Source organism: Myxocyprinus asiaticus, chromosome 14 (assembly GCF_019703515.2).
Source record: "Myxocyprinus asiaticus isolate MX2 ecotype Aquarium Trade chromosome 14, UBuf_Myxa_2, whole genome shotgun sequence".
Taxonomy (NCBI): Eukaryota; Metazoa; Chordata; class Actinopteri; order Cypriniformes; family Catostomidae; genus Myxocyprinus; species Myxocyprinus asiaticus.
This window is the reverse complement of record NC_059357.1, coordinates 19,169,381-19,190,582: the sequence shown is the minus strand read 5'-3', so window position 1 is coordinate 19,190,582 and position 21,202 is coordinate 19,169,381. Positions and strand designations below refer to the sequence as shown.

General features: G+C 37.8%; 1 protein-coding gene across 1 annotated transcript in view; it reads right to left on the bottom strand.

The window, feature by feature from the left end:
• Positions 1-325: 325 nt before the first annotated feature.
• cacng2a (calcium channel, voltage-dependent, gamma subunit 2a) overlaps positions 326-21,202 on the bottom strand; it is an 89,943-nt gene continuing 69,066 nt past the window's right edge. Inside the window, exons 3-4 of the mRNA XM_051716975.1 lie at positions 4,638-4,778; positions 326-2,702 (exon numbers count right to left, since the gene is read on the bottom strand). Coding sequence (XP_051572935.1) covers positions 2,158-2,702; positions 4,638-4,778 — 686 coding nt within the window. The 3' untranslated portion in view covers positions 326-2,157. The remainder of the gene's footprint in view (positions 2,703-4,637; positions 4,779-21,202) is intronic.

The window sequence follows — 21,202 nt, the reverse complement described above, 5'->3', positions numbered from 1 at the left end:
ATGTTTTGTTTCAAACCTGTGTTCTGTTTCTCGGGAACACTGCACACATTTCACTGTGTCCCTGTTTTTCCTTTCCATTTTTTCTTGGTTCTTCCGTGGAGCATGCAGGTGTACTCCATCAGAGCAAAGAAGAACATGTAAACATTATTCATGCTTACAACCACACACTCTCTCTCACAGACAAGTCAAATACCTCATGACCAGGCCCAGGCAGAATCTGTGCTTTCTACCTCTGATTTTGGAGATGAATCGGTGGAATTCAATGGAAGGTATTTAAACACTACACTCTTATTGGTGAAAGCATAATGAAATTAGTCAAAATATTTAATAAAGAACATGCAACAGCAGGGGGATGTGTAAAACTTTATGAATGATGGGCATTCAAATTTAGCAGAAATCTGCTGAGGTTTCTTTGCAGTTTTTGTGTGGGCCTTCGTATTACTACAGCAGAGGATACATTACATACTTAAGAATGTTTCCCACATATAGATTAGCCTGGAACAGATGAGTAATTACGTGGCCTGTTACTTTGCTTCCCCACTCTTACTTACTCATGTCTGACTCATTTGGAAAGCCTCAAGCTCACTCACAACACTGTCTGCTTTCCCGCTGTTTTAAATGGTGCTTGAATCCTCGTCAGGTGTGTGAGGGTTTGGGTGCTTTACAAACAGAGGAGCAGCGAGTTTGTTCCCTCTTGGGTTTGTCTGTTTATTCATCAGGACTTGATGCATCCAAGTTTAGGATTATTATGTTTTGGCACCTTTAGATTTCATTTCAAATAAAACGACACATTAAAATGAATCCAATGAAATAACGAAATGGCTAAGGCGTGTGATTCTGAGAAAAACAAATGAATAAAAGAAATACATGTACTTACAAAGAAATAACTCAGAATAAAATTAAAAAAAAAAAGCAGTTTTGCCATAATTTTGTTTGTTTGGTTCATCACCAAAATAATATTATTATAATAATTATAATAAAAACAAAAACAAAAAGATTACACAAAACATTAATATTATTTTTTTTTAACATTGCTTTTCCCTTTATAATTATCCTTTAAAACTTAAGTTTCAAGAGCAGGTTTGCTGTAAATTTATAGCATGCATTTAATCTTTGTATTCGTGAGTCATTTAGCTTCGTTTCTCATAATATTTCATACTTTATTTGTTGCTTGCTCTCTTGCAAGTATTTGTTTAGAGTTCTGCATCCCCCCACCCCCCACTTCCTTTTTTTTTTTTTCGTCTTGGCAGTCGTTTCTGGAGTCTTCTATTGAACTCTGATCCCATTTTGCTGCTCATGTCAGTGATGGGGATCAACATATGCATTTTTTTCACTCCTATGACGACCGAATGCGAGAGGAAATAAAAATGGAAGCAAACAGGTACTGAGAAAAAGATGAGAATGTTCTTTTAAAAGAATACAATTTTGTCTAAGGTTTAATGTCTTTGTCAGTCTTGTGTAACAGCAGCTTTGCAGCAAAGATTTTCTGTGATCTCATCCATCGTCCACAGTTGCTCAGGGACACTGAGTCTCTATTCCAACAGATCATCACCCGGCTAACAGCGGTTTGGCTTTTCTTTCCTTGTTTCTTCATGATTCTATTAATTATTATTTTTTTTGCCTCTGAAAAAAGGGTTGATTATTATGTTAATTAATATATAAAATTAATACATACATATATATACTATATGTATGTATATTGTACCTTTTGTAAGAGATTGCAGACTGGGCTATTTCTTACTGAATACACCCCTGCAATTGTTCACAGTTTTTATGCAAATAACAAATAAATATGATGAATGGAGAGGGGAAAAAGGCTACGGGGGAGCAAGTTGCTTGTGGTAAAATCTTTTCTTAAAGAAACAATGTCAAATCAACATCACAAGCTACAGCTCCCATGTCACAGGCCGAAACAACCCTTCTGCATCTCCTTCTCTGTCACTTACTTAAAACCTCTCTCCATTTTTAAACCAGACTCATTTCAATGTCAATGGTAAATGGCAAAATCATGCATACATGGGTAGTCTTTGAAAAGTAAAAACCCTCCCGTTTCCTATGAATCATGAAAACGCATGGTACATGATGTTTGATCTGTAATATTCTGGGCCTCAATGCCTCTGCCCTGCTCCATGCTCCTGTCTCCCTCTCCCCGCTATCTCATACAGGGGTGGTACGTCGGTTGGCTGTGTTAGTGTGGGATGAGTCTTTCAGGTCCTTCTGAATGCAGTTGTGGACCTGCAGGAAGTTGTGGTCCCTCTCAGAATTGTAGGTGGTGGTGGGGGTGCCGTGGCTGGCCTTTAGGGTGTCTCCCCCACGGGTTAGTGTGTACATGGAGATCTCGGTGGACGGCAGTGCTCCGAAACCCTTCAAGCCCACCGGCGAGGCATCGCGGGAGTGCGAGGGGTCTGTGGAGCGGGACGAAGAGCGGGAACGGCGTCGGTAACGATACCGGTAGCTGGGGATGCGTGTGATAGCTGACCCTTGCAGGTAATCCGCGGCTCGAGCGCCCGCCCGCAGCTCCCGATGCCGGTCGATGAACATGTGCACGGCCAGCACGCCCACCATCTCAGCCATGATAAAAGACAAAGCACCAAAGTAGAAACTCCAACCGTACGAGTAACTGTTCTTTTTGGAGTCGCTCTTTGAGGGATCCCCTGCATTGGCTGATATGTACACGATCATGCCAATTATGTTACTGAGGCCTGTGAAGAAGAGAGGAGATATTTTAACACCTTGTAGAAAGCAGTTCAGTGCATTACCATAACATTCTGTTAATGAAGTTACAACATGTATGTCTGAGATTCTGTCAACATAAGTGTGACAAGCTTTTCCACCATCATGCAGAGTGGTTCTTGTTGTGGTATTGTGCCATTGACATGGTTACGGTTTCTTTTTCCACTGTGGTGCTGAGAAATTGGAATCGAAGCTGTTAGGACTGTGAGTTGGCAAGTCTCTACAGGCGTTACCCCAGAGTGGTTCTCTGCCCTAAGTACAGTTAACTTACAGTGCTGAAAAATCTGGGCCGGGAATGGTTTGTTTTACTTCACAACAATTATCTGATCCGGTTACTCAGGTTTATTTCATTAATGCAGGTAGCAGCATTAAAGATAATCACAATTGCTCATAACAAAATGCACAAATAAATTATGTACAGATTTGTTAGCTTACAAAACATTACACACTGGCCATTTTATATCTGTAATTTAATGTGCATAAATGCCAAGTCCTATCATTTGTACTGAAAATTTGCATTTTTACATTTTTAATTACTTTTGAGACTTATTCCAAGACGTTAATTCACAAATATACAGTAAGTGCTTAGACTGGGAAACACACTCACATTAAGGATAAATGAATCGACAGTGAGACTATCAATGTAAACCACAACAACCATACTTGAGGAAACTCTCAAGTAATAAATATGCACTGCACAAACATTTAAGCCAGTCGCACAGTGGACAAGAATCGCCATGCCATTGTATTTGTTTGACACTTAATCGTCAGGTAAATTTAATAATCGTGACAGCCCTAGTGTGGGCTATATGAAAGATACATTTACACAATGTATCATCAAGTCATCATGTCCTTTGATAATGATTTGGGTCGAATTTCATGGAAAACTATGTGAGAGGCGCTCCGTGGTGCAGCAGAATATTTAGCAACCTCCGGAGTCATAGCTGGGCGGTGGCGACAGACAGCAGTGTGCATACATTCATAGAAACCAGTTGTTTCAAATTTTATAATGCACTGTTTTGTCCGCCAGAGGTGTCTATTGTGTGACCCCCTTTAGAAGGTTTCACCTGTCCTGTCACTCTATTAGTATCTTGAGGAAGGCATGCAGTTTTGAACACTCGCGGCCTGTTATCAGCTCACTCACTGCAGCGCTCGTCTTATGAGAATATCACGTATTGTCATCAATAATCATGAAACACTGATCATGCAGTATAGTCTATGGAAACGTCACATCCTGTGACGCTGACTCGACGTTGATTTTAAACCCTGAAGACAAAAATAGCACCAAAATCCCTAAGTTAACCAATTTCCATCTTAAATAAAAAAAAAAACCGGATGCTAAGATTGTGCAACAGATACATATCTCTTAACATCTCAGGAAATGTAATTTAGTGTTTCATGACCCTTTACCCATCAGCCATAAACTAAACAGTGAGTGTTTTAACTGGTCAGAGTGAATATATAAAGGAGAAGATTGGAGTAAAAACGTTATCTTAAACACAGAGTTTTGAGTGGATGACCTCACAGGAACATTATATGTGGCTCACTGCTGACTTCAGTCACACTCTGCTGGAGTTGTCTGTGACAGAGTGAAACCACCATGATGGATCATTGGGAAAGCGTGTCAGGGACACCATATTTTTAGAGTTTAATCCCAAAAGGCCTCTCTAAGCCTAGCAACAGAATCAGGAGCAAAGAGAGACAGAAAAAAAAAGAAACGACTTGCTAACTGGCTACTGTATAGAACTGAGGCAGTTTAGTTAGAAAGTCTAGTGCAAGACTTTGGTTTGAAATGAAATGCTCAACAAGCCAGTATGGGTGCTGTGTTTGGTTGTCCTTATACATTTGGCCATATAGTGTTCTTTTCTTCTCTTTGTGATTAATTCCTGTGCCCATGTGCTCACCTGCAGACACGAAGAGGATTCCTGCGCTGAGGATGATATTGTGGCGGGACTTGTAGAACTCGCTGGCAGCTATGCACAGGCCACCCATGAAGAGCAGGATGACGCTGAGGATTGGGAAGATACTAGATGCTCGTACGGCCCCTGAAGATGGAGAGAGAGAGGAGGAAATTCAGAATAAGGTAGGATGCAGACACAAGAGTAGAAGATGTTAAAAACAGGCTGTCACTTGTTGAATCGATCTGAGTAAAGAACACAGTGTAGTGTGAAAAAGGGAATGAGACAGAGGAAGAAAGCTGTCATTTCAGGTGATTTTAGCATCTGTTCTCCTCAGCGCTGAGTGCAGCCAATCAACACTTTGCCAGTAGAGTAAACAGCTCTCACACCCTTTAAAATGCCTGTGTAAGAGCAATCAGAGGTTAAGAGTCTCACCAAACACTCTCATACTCCTCCAAAACAGAACAAGGCCAAAGACACCCAGCCATTTACAGATGCCATAATTCACATACATTTACAAAATAACGAAACCAGACTTCAACATGAGTTGGCTTCATTTGAGCCATGAAATGACAAGTGAATGTGTTAATGAATGTTATTAGGACAATCTGCCAAGTCTTTCAACTCACCAATGAATTCTTCAACCCAACGTTTTTGCAGCTTAAATGAATAATTCACGCAAAAATTCAAATTTTGTCAATATTTACTTACCCTAATGTCATTGTATGACTTTCTTTCTTCGGTAGAGCACAAAAGGAGATGTTAGCCAGAATATTCCCATTGCTCTTTTCCATTCAACGAGAGCATACAGTGACCAAGGGCTGTCAAGCTTCAAACAGACCAAAAAAGCACTATAAAAGTACTATCAAAATGAATGATGCACCGACATGAAAATTCTTGGCCGAAACCAAAAATTCTGGACACACTTGGCTGAAAAACTATGAGTGTGTATCAACAACAGAGCAGTGCTCATTCACTGGAGTGCGCTGTGCACGCAGACGATATATTTACTTATTAAATGCATGCGATTCACGAAACTACTGAATGGCTTCCAGAGACTTTGCATATAACGCACAACTCATATGGACTACTTTAATGGTGCTTTTATGCTTCTTTAATGCTTCTTTAATGCCATATTGGATCTTGACAGTAACGACCATGAAACATTAATGCCATTTTCGGCTGCAGACATTTCGGTGCATCCCTAATAAAAACAGTCCATATGACCCATGCTCTATATTCCAAGTTTTTTGAAGCCATACTATAGTTTTGTGTGAGGAACAGACTAAAATTTTATCCGCTATGCACTGAAAATACTTGCTTGCTTTTCCGCATATTAAAACCTAATTTGTCGCAATTAGGGCTGGGCGATACATCGAATACCCATGATATCATCACGATGATTTTGCTGAAGATATCAAATTCATCAATATCGTGAATATCGTGATGATTTTAATGAGCCTTTTATTTGGCCATTAAGTTTCAAAGAGTGCATCAGTAGACTAATTTCACTATCCTTCAGGGCTGTATAATTAATCAAAATAACATCAAAATGGAGATATGATCATATGTGATTATTTAACTGCCAAATAAACATGGCTAAAAACAAATAAACATGGTCTGTGCGCGCTTCAGAATGAACAAGTGGCACTTGCATTGTGAAGTACTGCAGGTTCAAGCATTCGCGCAATTCCAAAAATTAGTAACTGCTATAAAGTTATTGTACAAATCTGCAAATGCGGAACAGTAAGGACAGTTTGACAGCTGTTTACAAGATGTGGAACTTATAACTGTCAAACAAACATTGCATTTCCTGTTTCATAATAAAAGCTCCTGGTGACGGTGAAATAAACACTACTGCACTTGCAGTGTCAAAATTAAAACCCCAGTTTAGGGTGAAGTAAATAGGACAGAAATAAATACATTTATTTTTAACAAATCTTATCCTGAAAATAATAATAATTCAGTATTATATTATAATAATAAACTTGACTGGGTTCCACAGTAACAATTTAGTATGATGCAATATTCATCTGGTTTCCAAAAAATTTGTTTTTGCATACCTTGTTCATTCACAGAAAAATGTTTTAGTAAAAATATATATACGAAGGTAAATAAGATTTTTATTAAGCTTCCATATATGATTGTTTGTTAAATATAAGTATAAATGTGCAAATCAATGAAAATGATCATTACTGACATTTTTTTACTCTCCCTTGTGTTCATTTAGTGGAAAAACTGTGGGAAACATGCCTTCATCATTTTTTTTTATAGATTTTTATTTAATACCTTTGAAATATGAATTCTACTTGCCTACGATGGCTGTTTAGATTAAATGATGGTTCCTCTGATTGAAGAAAAAAAAAAAAACACTTTTATGCTATTTCAGATCAAAACATAATTATCGAGATATATATCGAATATTGTCAACAGTTTCCAACAGTCCGCTTTACCCATACCTTCCCTTTTCTTACCCCTGCTTTCATCATATCTTAGTTTGCTCCTGTTCTGTTTTTCTCACCAGTCTTTCTTAATTTTCACTGCTTACTCATCTCTCTCTCTCTCTCTCTCTCTCTCTCTCTCTCTCTCTCTTATGCTTTTAAAATACTTGACATGCAAAGTTCAATGCTTTCATCAGGCTAGTTAAATTTTTACCACCGCATCTTCTCTGCAAGCTCAGCAAGTTTTTTTCTCTTGATTTAGCTCTCTCATGTGCTGTGAGAGCTGATGTGTGGACAGCATAACAGAACTGTGAACCTTTGCTGGTTTAAGTTGGGACTGAAGATCCCTTAGACTGGGTCACCTGCCGTCCTGCCACTGCACTCATCTCTTCTACTGAAGATCACATGAGAGCTCAACGTGAACTATCACAACAGTGGGTTTTACTACTAGCCCGGCTGAAAAACAGCTAAAACCAGCTGGTCTCCCAGCCTGACCTGCTGAAAAGTGCCCAAAACCAGCTAAATGACAAGTCGAGACTAGGCTGGGAGACCTTTCAAGGCTTTCACCAAGGAAAAAATGTTATTATAAGAATGCAACAAGAGAGAAATACAACTAATCTAAAGGTCTAGTTCACCCCAAAATGAAAATTCTGTCATCAATTACTCACCTTCATGTTGTTCCAAAACTGTATGACTTTTTTTCTTCTGTGGAACACAAAAGGAGACGTTAGACAGAATGTAAGGGACTGACCGCAGTCAAAATTTACTTTCACTATATGGAAAAAAGATGCAATCAAAGTGAATGGTGACTGGGCATTCTGCCTTATGTGTTCCACCGAATAAGGAAAGTCACACTGGATTGGAACAATATGAGGGTGAATGACTGGATTTTCACTTTTGGGTGAACTGTCTCTAAATAGTTCTAATGGGAATATATATCTTGAAAAAATGCATGGAATTCATGCTGTGCTATATGGCGATATCACATTTGCTGCATGTATTATATAAGGTGAGAGTTTTCCTAGTACACTTGCTGCAGTTCTCTCCCCCTCTCGAGAAACTGAAACGAGACTTCATTTGAAGTGATGAACGGCATTTTAATTTTCTTGCACTTTGTTCCATCTTCTCCTATCTGTCTCTTTCCCTCTGTTTTTCGGTCTGTCCACTCAATCTTACCGTACCCTCATAATTCTTACTGTCTTGTGCTTTCTTTTCCTACCGTAATGTTCTTCTAATAAGACCACACGAGGCCAGAAATTGTCATATTGTATGTGTATTTCAGTCTGTGCTTCTGATTACTTCCTTTGTAATCAAGGTCCAAAATAAATGCTTGCCAAGTGTGAGTCAGGGTTTCCACATTTTTAGACCAATGACTCTTCCATGACCTTTCCAGCCATTTGTAATGAATGGATGCGGAATTATAAGAATAATCTTATAGAGACTGCACACAAAAAGAGCCATTTCTAGCTGCTGAAATATTTTAGTGTCAGGGTTTGTGTGAAGAACCCAAGCGCAGACAGAGTAAAAAAAAAAAACTCATTTATTAAGACAAAGTATACACAAAACACAACTAGGAAACAAAACAGAACCCAAAACTTCCCATGAGAGGGCAACAAAATAAAGAATGCAAAACTAGCACTGACCAAACATACAAAATAAACAGAGAAACCAAGAACTAACCAGACCGACAGGGGTAAAAAACACCAAGAGACCAAGAGGAAAAATCCAGCACAAGATGAGAGACACAAGGAGAATTTAAAGAGGGAAAAATCAGAAGGCAAACGAGGAGGGTAAGTGTAGCAAATGAACAGATAATCAGGGAAACAAGGGGGCTGCGCCAGGGCCAGAGAATGAAACATAGAACAGAAACAGGTAGGGCAGAAAAACACATAGGAGAGACAAAATACAAACAGAAAGGACAAATAACAACAACAACGTAAAAGGATGTCAGGATGCTGACACTGAAGAGTAAGAAAAAACCAAACAGAGATGGCAGGATCCTGACATTTAGAGTAATATTTCAGAAAAAATATAACTAAAATATTCATTATTTGATCCAGTATTTACATTAGAACATTCATTATTGAAATTTACATGACTTCTCCATGATTTTTTAAAAATGTCATAATTTCCATGACCCTTCCAGGCCTGGAAGTTACATGTCTTCACACAAATTGAGCTGAAAGTGTCCCAGAAATGCTGATTGTGGGCTTTAAATTTCCATCAGAACTGTTGAAGCTGGAAAAGGATTTGAGAAATCATGATATTTCACAGATCACCTTCATTTTGTCTGCTCTAGACCCAGTTGATGCGCAACTACTGTTGGTGGATTTGAACTTTTCACAAAGAAATCACACAAACTCCAATCGCAATTTCCAAATTACAATCGTTGTGACAGATATGAGGTCAAATATGATCTAATGATGATCTTATATGAAAAAAAAAAAAAAAAACCAAAAAAACATGGAAGGTCTAACGGGAAGAATGGGCCCAGTCTCCACCATACCAGCGAAGAGGCTACTGTTTGTGAAAGTATATGTGAATAAAACTAATGTCATGCTGCTAAAATTATGTCTTTGCATCTATTTTGAATGCAATAAGTAACAATTGTTAAATGGCTGTTATAAAGTTTGAACATGAAATATGATAATACTGAAATCAAATATTATTATTTACTGTATGTGAGTTAATAATTTAAGCAGTAAAAATGTATATTGTATGTCTGATGGTAGTTTTCATTAATATATGACACATTTCTAAGGCTTTAGAAGTGTATTAAACGTATGAGGATGTGAGTTCATTAGCCTGTTACATGTCTAACATAATCAAACAGGCCTATTGAATCAAGTTAACGTTTTTGATAATTCAGAAAGAACCAACATATGTTTCTTCACTATAAACTATAAACCAAAGATATCCCTTTATAATAACTTTTATTAACATCAACAAACATTATAACATTATATAATGCTTAAAAGATAATTAAAACTGCAGTGCTGCCTATATCCACCATTGAAATCAGCTGCTCAAAAGAACCCTGAAGCACGGTTGCCTGCAGTGTGACGTCAGAGTTATTTCATCTATTGGGAACTAAAACATTACGGTGTAACAGTGTGTAAGTTGAAATGTAAAAACAATAGTCTGCAAATGAAACACTACACTAAAGAAAACATTGCAACTGGTGTATCATTTAAGAACCTTTGTGGAAATGTTATCATTAGAAGTTTGTCTAGGGTGCCTCAATTCCACATTAGTGGAATATTCTTCACATTAAGCCTCCAAAATGAAAAAATGAGGAACAAAATCACAATGTGTCTTCACATTTTTGTGACTGGTGACGTTTTACGAGATCATATATATAGTATATTTTATCTGTGTTGCTGTGAGTGACACAATGACCTGAGCTAATGCAAGAAAAAACAAACAAACAAAAAAAAAACAAAAAAAAAAACAGCTAACTTATTCCATTATTATGGACAATTTTTTCTATAAAAAATAAATTATGCAAATACAGTTGCATGACCAGTAAGAAATGTTTATGGCCTGTACATTTTCATGATTCACTTAGCATTGGCAGGTGTGGCAAATAGTTAACTAAATAAAAGTGGATTTTGTCCTTGCATGTTCTTTCTGCCTTTCTCTCTCTCCCTCTTTGTGTAGGGTGTAGAGTTGCTGGGAATGGTCTGATTAAATATTAAGGTGTGCTGGGTGCTGACCCCTGTTCCTGTTGCCCTGTATCACCCTCCTCCCAGATCTGTCTCTCTCTCCATCCCTCTCAATCACACACACACACAAAATCTCATTCAATCTCACATTAACCCAGGGGATATTGACATGACCAGTGACAGCAGAGAGGACACACCACCCCTCCTCATCCATCAGCCTCATTCACACAGACACCAGAAGGCAAGAGGAACGAGGGGCAGGAACAGATGTGAGGCAGAAGGTGAAAGTGGAAAAGATAATAACCCAAATCTATTGATTGTTGACACGAGCGTTTAAAATGACAGACCTGAAGGTGACAGAAGTGTCCTCGGAGACCAGGCTGCCGGGTTGATTTTCAGCCCCGGGGACGCAGATGCAGTGAATGGGAGTCTCAGCTAACATTTTCAAGTTTTTAGTTGAGTATTTTCCATAGATGGATTACATGCTTATTTCTAAAATCATACAGCACTACCATGCCAGATTCTAACTAGAAAATATTTATATTTCTTTCATTCCTTTTCTTATATAGTTCCTTTTGATAGATAGATAGATAGATAGATAGAAAGAGATTTATGACCGCATATGAATTAAAAGTCTATATTAAATATTTGTACTTTTAAAAATGAATGTCACACCAAGAACCAAGCTTTAAAAAATGGTGACAAATTACAGGACCTAAGACATAAACTTTCACATAAATATACGGTACATTCCCATCAATTTTAACCTAAAATCTTCATGCTGACATATATATATATATATATATATATATATATATATATATATATACACACACACACATATACACCGATCAGCCACAACATTAAAATAATATTGTGTAGGTCCCCCTCGTGCTGCCAAAACAGCTCCAACCCGCATCTCAGAATAGCATTCTAAGATGCTATTCTTCTCACCACAATTGTACAGAGCGGTTATCTGAGTTACCATAGACTTTGTCAGTTCGAACCAATCTGGCCATTCTCTGTTGACCTTTCTCATCAACAAGGCATTTCCATCAACAGAACTGCTGCTCACTGGATGTTTTTTGTTTTTGGAGATCAGCAGTTACAGAAATACTCAAACTAGCCCGTGTGGCACCAACAATCATGCCACGGTCTATATAACTGAGATCACATTTAATCCCCATTCTTATGGTTGATGTGAACATTAACTGAAGCTCCTGACCCATATCTGAATGATTTTATACATTACACTGTTGCCACATGATTGGCTGATTAGATAATCACATGAATAAGTATGTACAGGTGTACCTAATTAAGTGTCCGGTGAATGTATATGGACATGTTATGCAGTCTGGACAGTCTGGTAAACAACTCATTTTGTGTTCCACAGGTGAAATAAAATAATCAAAAAAGTTACAGAAAGTAGATGACAGGATTTTCATTTTCGGGTGAACTATCCCTTTGAAAGCTTTGGATTTGATTTTAGTGGGAGTGATGTTTTCCCTTAAACATTCACATACAATTTAACCTAAAATCTTGATGTTGATAAAAAAAAAGTTATGCATCAGCTTCCCAAAGAAACTTATTCTATATGGTCAGCAAGAAGCTAAAACGCACAAGCTGTAGACATTCATAGAAATTTGTGATGTCCCGATCCCATTTTTTTGAGAACAAGTACGAGTACCGATTCTTCCTTTTTGGTCCTTGCAGATACAGAGTCTGATACCTGTTTTTTTGTTTTATTTTTTCTGAAATCCATATCAATATTTTATTTAAATTTAATGATATATATATATATATATATATATATATATATATATATATATATATATATATATATATATATATATATATATATATATATATATATATTTTTTTTCTCCCCAATTTGGAATGCCCAATTCCCAATGCACTCTAGGTCCTCGTGGTGGCGTAGTGACTCCCCTCAATCCGGGTGGCGGAGGACGAATCTCAGTTACCGCCGCGTCTGAGACCGTCAATCTGTGCATCTTATCACGTGGCTTGTTGAGCGCGTTACCGTGGAGACGTTGCGTGTGTGGGGGCTTCACGTTATTCTCCGCGGCATCTATGCACAACTCACCACGCGCCCCACCGAGAGCGAGAACCACATTATAGCGACCATGAGGAGGTTAACTCAACGTGACTCTACCCTCCCTAGCAACCGGGCCAACAGGTTACTTGGGAAGCCTGACTGGAGTCACCCGGCACACCCTGGATTCAAAATCAAAATGGTTTTTAAATAAATAAATAAATTAAAACTTGATAACTTAAAAACTTAATTTTCAACATAATATTGTATTATTTTTTATCAAATGAAGTGGTTTTATACAGAACTTCACAGCAAAATCCAAAATACAACATTGGAGTTAGATTTTGACAAATAAAGTGCTGCATAACAGAGCATCACAGATGTGAGATATTACTTAAATATAATACAATTACTACTGATTTATTTGTATTATTAGTAGTAGTAGTAGTAGTAGTAGTAGTACAATGAATATTACATAACTATAGAGTAGTGATCTATTTCTTTCGTACTTTTTTCCATTTAAATTTAGTGTTTATTTTGGTGGAGCTTTCATTTCTAAGTGTTTCTGTGTTGTTATGAAGGTAGCTTCTCAAGCCGGAAAAGACACGGGTGGGCTCATATAGGCATACATTCGTTCATAAAAATCTCCAGCCTGCACTCTTGCATCTCTGTGACCTTGGCTTTGACCTCTTGGATCAGGCAGCAGTGCTGTCTCCATTGCTGCAGAGGCTCTGGAGGAGGAAGAGAAGGAGGAGCGTACCAAATTCTTTCCAGTCTCACAGCACTGATCACAGCCGGAAAATGACCAACCTCATCCTGTCGTATTCTAGTATAGCCTCAGTCTCTATTTTTTATTGTTTTATTTATTTTATTTTATTTCAGTGGCACCGAGACTTCCTACATATTTTTCTGGGTTTTCAATTATTAATGATTTTTTTCTATTTTTGTTGGTCTATTGTTATTTTATAACATTTCTCAGATATTTCCCCTTAAATGGCATGTAACAACAAAACATACTGATTGGTTGCTTAAAATGTCAGTTAGATGGCTCTTCCTGTTCTAGTGGGCGGTTCTTGGCCAGTTTGAGCTGCAATACGGCCCAGACCTTTTTGCTGTACTCAAAGGAATGAGCACACGCATCTTTTCTCTGTCTTTTGTGCTCTATGTGTGTAAGACTGTGTGAGTATAGTGGAACGAGGGCTTTAGGATCCGGGTTTCTTGGGGAGCCGGACTGATAATGATGCCAGCTCTATGTGTGTAAGACTGTGTGAGTATTGTGGAACGAGGGCTTTAGGATCGGGGTTTCTTAGGGAGCCGGACTGATAATGATACCCGCTCTATGTGTGTAAGACTGTGTGAGTATAGTGGAACGAGGGCTTTAGGATCGGGGTTTCTTAGGGAGCCTGACTGATAATGATGCCCCAGGGTGAACACGTCTCTCTCTCTCGGCAATCTGCCCCGGCTCCCCAGGCATGACATTGGCACAGAGTACAGCGAAATTTTCACACAAACCCGTGCAGCTTTTGAGGGTCTGTCAGGGGCAGAAATGGTGCCTAGGGGGGTTGTTATTAACATTGCAGAATGGGCAAAGTGGAGAGGAGTCGGGGCAAGTCAAGCCTGAAGCAAGAAAAGGAGAGGATCAAAGCAGCAGCGTTTTTTGTAATGCCACTTTCTTTTAGAGCACTCTGTGCTGTTATACTAGGGCTTTTAACAGAGGCTGTCCTCAAGTCAGTCTCTAAGCTAGCCTACCAGGGCTATTGCTTAAGTTAGATTAGTCCTTAATGTTGCTGTGTGAGTATATTCGCAGAATTATGCTTTTTAAAGAGCTCACTGTAAAAATGTATCTACCGATAGAAAAAGTATCGTAGTGGTACAGTGATGCTATCAGATGCTGAACGGTTTGGACAATATTCATTACGATATACACTTCATACCACTAATGGGGAAGGAAATACCTTCCACATGTTTCTTAGACCTCAAGAATGAATGTAAACATAACTTGTTAGTTTACAAGTAAACGACACAGGGTAAGCAACCATTTAATTAGAAGTTTCAGAAGCATACTCAGTTTAGAATTTTATCCTACATCAGGTGTGACCTCTTTTCGCCACAATTTCATCGTTTCACTCTCCTCATGGTCATTCATTTTTAAGTTTTCAAAAATGTTCTTTTTCCTGGTTTTGGGCAGATGTGTGTCAGCAACATAACCCATACATGGTGTAATTGCTGTAGCCTAAAAATCATTACGTCCACAAAAACTTTCTTGCCTGTTTCGAAAAATTAGCGGAACATGACAGCGCAATGATCGTGAAAACAGGTTTAACTAAATAGTACATAAATAAACGGCAATGCTGTTGATGTCAGAGTTGCTGTTGTGTTCAGTAAATATCTGTATTGCATTGTCAGAGCTGTCTTGTTCTGTACACAATGATATAATATTAGCCGAATTTCTAGCTAGTGGCTACCTAGCCTCATTGCTGGTTTACATGACAGTAGGGCTATATAGCCGCTAGCCAGCTAATACTTCCAAACCAGTTGATTTAATGACTATAATTCAGTTAGCTAGTTGTGTGTATAACTTTTCTGAACTGCTCGCGTTTTTAGCAACACGCACCTGAATGTCTAGATGTAGAATATTATTTCTCAATAAATATCGAGATCATTTTATCGCACAGCCCTACCTTACATATTATATTTCCTCACATGTGACCGCACCTTAAAGTTGAAGTGTGTAATTTTTGCGCCACCAAACAGAATTGCAAAAATAATCACTGTTTTCAGACAAATTCCTGAAAACGCTCCCTGTCATCCATTGTCTGCACAAACAGATATTCCCACCCCAAACTCACACCACTGGTTGGGCTAGATGGTCCGCTCAAACAAACGAACAATATCTTTTGATAGTGCCACAGAGCTACAGTTTTATTCTTTTAGGTGAAATGAACCTACAGAGTGATTACTTATACCTGATTCTGCATATTTAGCTGAGATACGAGACATTTTTTAAATAAAACAAATCACACATGTCAGCTTTATTGCAGCATACATGAAATACTTGAACACCTGCACAGCATTAGTAGGATTAGCTACACATGAGCCAAAAGTAATGCTCTCTCTCTTTCACAAACACACACACACACACACACACGACTGCACACACCTTCTTGACAGTCTTTGAACTTTGCCTTTTTCTCCCTCTCTATCAGTTGCTCCACGTCTTTTCTTCACTATCTCTTTCTCTCACTCATTGACAGCATTGTGGAGGAAAATTAGCATTCACACTTAATCAGCCTCCCACAGGCTTGAATATGCTGATGTGCAGGACAGGGTCATGCTAATCAGGTGCTTTAGCTTGCAGGCACATTGACTGAATACTACAAACGTTTATTAATCTCGCCCTGCACCAGCACCTTGCCCTCTCACTATGCGCGCACACACACACACACACACACACACACACACACACACACACACACACACACTGCAACCCTATCATCAACCATTTACCTAAGCCATCTCAAACTGTGCATACAAACAAATCACACTTGACCTTGCTTAACAAAATGCCCCCAAGTTTTGCCTCATCATGAATTGATCTTGGCTAACACAGTTTCAGCACAGTCACAGGCCTGACATCTGTTAATAAAGTGATTCTCAAATGGCTTTGCTTTAGGACCCAGATTTGACATTGAACGTCAAATGGCGACCCAAAAACAGTACCAAAATTGTTTATCGTACATAAGTCAACAAAAATGTCAATAAAATCACTGAAATGTAAAAATACTACAATGAAGTACACATGCCCAACCATATGCGAATGTTTTATGACACATTATTACATAGTCTGAAAAATCACCTTTTGGTTTCTTAATGTTTCTTGAATTTTGATAGTTTCATGCTCACTGCAACTATGCACAATTATACTGTTAGTTGCATTTTTTTATTTGCATTTTGGGTAATTCTCACAAACATGTAAAGAAAATGGTCCTATTTTACACCAAAATAAAAGAAATAAATAGGAAATGATATTTTGCATATAGAAAATAAAGCCATTTTTTAGGCTATTAAGACATTTTAGATTGTGACATTAATTTCATGAGAGTTATGTACATTTTACCCCCCACCAAATATAATTTCATATTTTTTTGTATTGATTTTGAGTTAAATATGACTAGGAGGTTTTCTTGACCCACCAGTAATGCATTACAAGAATGGTTATAGGATAATGTTTTGCAAACACTTTTGACTTATTGAATTACATTTCTTTTAATACAGTCAAAGAACACTTGCAAAAGCACTGTAAAGCTACTTTCTTTTGAAACGGATCTACACAGTCACAAACCATTTCCTCTTAACACTGTTAAAGCCTTGTCTTGTCACTGCATTGAGTGAGTGAGAACAGCAATGAGCACAGTTAAAGTGCTTATGCATTATAGTAGTCAACACATTAGGTAATTTTAAGCAAGTGGTGAGTATTGCTCTCAAAATAACACAATTATAGTGAAAACACTTTGCAATCTGGAAATACCTCAATTGTAAACATGCAGTACAGCTCATTCCACAGAGCAAATGAGGATAAAAACACCAGAGGCTGATAGTGCTTCAGTAGTCCTAGTATGATGACATCATTTGCGTTACTCAGCTCTGTCACAATCTGACAATGTTGCAGGTCCACAATTGACTGCCAATATTTCCCAAAAACACCATTAAATGCAACAAAAATGTACTTTAAAGAGATAGTTCACCCCAAAATGAAAATTCTGTAACCATTTACTAACCTTCATGTTGTTCCAAGCCTGTATGACTTTTTTTCTTCTGTGGATAACAAAAGGATATGTTTTAAAGAATATTGCAGCAGTATGTTAGTCTCAGTCAAGTCACTTTTTTTCATGCAATGAAAATGAATGGTGACTGAGTGATATCTGCATGAATTCGGCAACATCTACTTTTGTGTTTCATGGATGAAAGAAAGTTATACGGGTCTGGAACAACATTTACTCTGAGTAAATGATTACAGAATTAACAGAAGGTGGGTCTTCCTGTGGTCTCCCAAAGTTTATGGTGGTCCCCCATGGTCAGCTGTAAATATTTAAAATAAAATAAACATTTTAATTAATATACAAATCCTGAAATGATCAGGCATAAATGTCAAGATTTCCTGTGTACTAATGTGTTTTTTTATTTTATTTTAGTAGCAGTAAGTCTATAGTAGTATAGCTGTAACTAATAGTAACAGTAACTAATCAACAGGATCCAAAGATTCAGCCATGTAGATTATGTCATACAGGGGCATAGATGCCGGGGAATCAAAACAAGCAAGTACAGCCCCCCCCCAATATTTGTACCATGATTAATGGAAACAAGTAAATGCTTCATGCTGCAACCCTCCCCCCCATGTTCAAGCAAAATCTACACTCTTGATGTCATACAGCACATGACATCATCTGCATGACATCATTACTGGCTACAAACACACATAATCACGTTTAGTACTCACTTGACCTATAACAGTTGTATTTTGAGCACGAAAAGAACTACTACTACTACAAAGAAATAACATTTTACACACTGTATAATGGCCATTTTATTAAAACCAAGGCAAACAGTGCTTAAGGTGTCATTCTGACACAAGCCACAAATAATATGGCAAAAAAAAGTTTTAATGCTTTATATAAATTTTTTACAACTTGCTTTTACACATGCCTGATACTTCTTTGTGCCGTCTACATAGTGGTACCTCTTTTACAGCTCCGTTTTAGGAATTCAAAGAAATGGTTTATCATTTCTATATTAATTCTTCACAATCACAGAGAGCTCATAGTGTAATATAATACATAAGCTGCTGAGAGGAACAATGGATGAATGTGTGTTCAAAGAAAATGTGTTGCACTTGGAGAAACAACATGTTTCCATGCAAACCATATTTTGTTATTTTATATCACAGCCATAAACTGTGATTTGCTACTTGTTGGTCAGTTGCAGGTGGAGGGACATTCTCATTTTTGAGAGCATTTGATAGGACAAACATATGGATATTTCAGTAAGTGAAGAAGATGACAATATTTTTGGTCTTTTTTCCCTGAAGTATAAGAAAATCTTTGTCAAAAAGTTCGTGTTGTCAACTTTTAAGAGTGCACTAGCATATAGATGACTTCAAAGCTAACAGACATGGACTAAACTCCATAAAGTCAGAGTTATGATCAGCATGAATGTTGTTCCTTTTTTATAATTTATTTCTGGGGGCTGTTTGCAACTGTATCTCTTTTATTGACAGACACAGTTGAGAGTCGACATGAAACGAGGGAACATGAAAGGGTAAAGGGAAACATGACTCGGGCAAGATTTAAACCCATTTCTTCCACATTAGCATCACAGTTCAACCGGTCAGAGCATTTGTATGGATGAGGCCACAGCTCTGACGTGAATGTTGTTTCTAATCAATCAGACCACATTAACCATATCTGCCAAAAAGGATGTGCTTTTCCTGTTTTGGACTTTTTTTTTTTTTTTTAAGTTTCCATGACCCTGATTTCATGGGGCCTTAGTAAACATCTCTACTCCACCATTCCCCATCACCATCCACCCAACTTACCATAACATATTTTTTTAAATACTTTTATTACACCATGTAAACCCACAGGTTGTCAACATGTAGGCTCAGCCATCTCTTGCCTCTCTATAGCTTAATGAGTGCCTGCTGTTAGAGTCCTGCTAATGCCTGATGAGAACCTAACACAATATACAGCGATGCAATTCACATGACCTACAGGACAACTGTACTCTAAATATATCAATAAAGCAAAGCATGGCGATCATGGGCCAGTCGGCGAGGCGTGGGCCCTGTACTCAGTCTCTATAGGCTGAGCGATTTCATATCAGGTGACACCAGCAGTGTACTGGACTCTCATGTGTGGGCATGTGTGTGTGTGTGTGCTCCATGCCCAATGCCTCAGGGTTTAGTGTCATGTGCCCCATCCCCCTTGTTAGGACTATGATGGATTGTCATTTATGAAGTCAGAAAATGAGGGAGGGAGGTTTAAAAAGCAGAAGCGAGATAATGATCATTCATTAAAGGGTTAGTTCACCCAAAAGTTTTAATGTTGTCATCATTGACTCACCCATATGTTGTTCCAAACCCTTGTGACTATTTCTGGAATGCAAAATGAGATGTTAAGCAGAGTGACAGCCTCAGTCACCATTTATATATTATATTATAAAAAGATACAACGAAAGTGAATGGTGACTGTAACTATCATTCTGCATAACATCTTATGTGTTCCACAGAAGGAAATAAGTAATTCGGGTTTGGAACAATATGAGGGTGAACATGAGGGAACTATCCCTTTAAATTCCTGCTTGCCCTGGCATGGACAGGGTCTCCCTCTTTGATTGCCATCTACAATAGTACCAGCCTAATCTGTGCCTTGAGCTAACCTACTGCAGCCACGGCACATGCAAACCCTGTTCGGCCAGCCCCAGCCTCATTGATTTTATTGGCCAGCGTTTCGGTATGTGTGTGCCTGTGTGTGTGTCTGGGTCATCCAGTCACAGCCAGTTTTGGTCAGAGTCAGATCCTCACTGCATGCCTGTGAGGGTGAGAGCCATACAGTCACTGATACTCCGGATCTCCTGCTGATGGTCTACATGTAGATTCTGCAGTCCATGCCAACTATCACAACAAATGCACAAAAAAACTTTGTCTTTAGGTGTTTCTTCAACCATGGGCACTTTTGGTCCAGTGGGCTTTTAGAGAAAATAAAATCAGTAAAAAAAAATGCTTTTTACACCCTCACTATTTTATTTGATTTGTCTACAGACATTAGTGCAACAAATGTCATTTCCACCACTTCTCAAATTACGGAATTTAAGTGCTTTGTAGTAATGAAATACATGTTATTTGAATTATGTAATCAGATTACTAAATTCAAGAACTTGTAAGTAGATTACTTTACATTTTAAAATGTGCATAATCAGATTAGTAAAATGTTATGGATAGCATGCAATAATTAATCAAAAAGTAATCCAGTTATATTACCTACAAGCGTAATCTAAATTATTACATTATAGTCATGTAATTTGTAATCACTACCGGATTACATTTCAGAAGTAATCTATCCAAAACTGATTTTTACATTGATAACATTCTGTGGTAGAAACTTCAGTGGTGTAAATTATATTTGAAACATTTCTGGAATAAAATGACAGGTCCTTGGTCTTGCTAAAGCTAATTTTATAGCTAGCATTTTATGGCTCTTAAATTCACACTATTAAATATTATTTTTTCACTTTTTGTGTAATTTAACAAAATTACATCTTAAAGGAATGTTTTGGGTTCAATACAAGTTAAACTCAATTGAGAGCATTTATGGCATAATTTTGATTACCACAAAAATGTATTTAAATTTGTTTTCT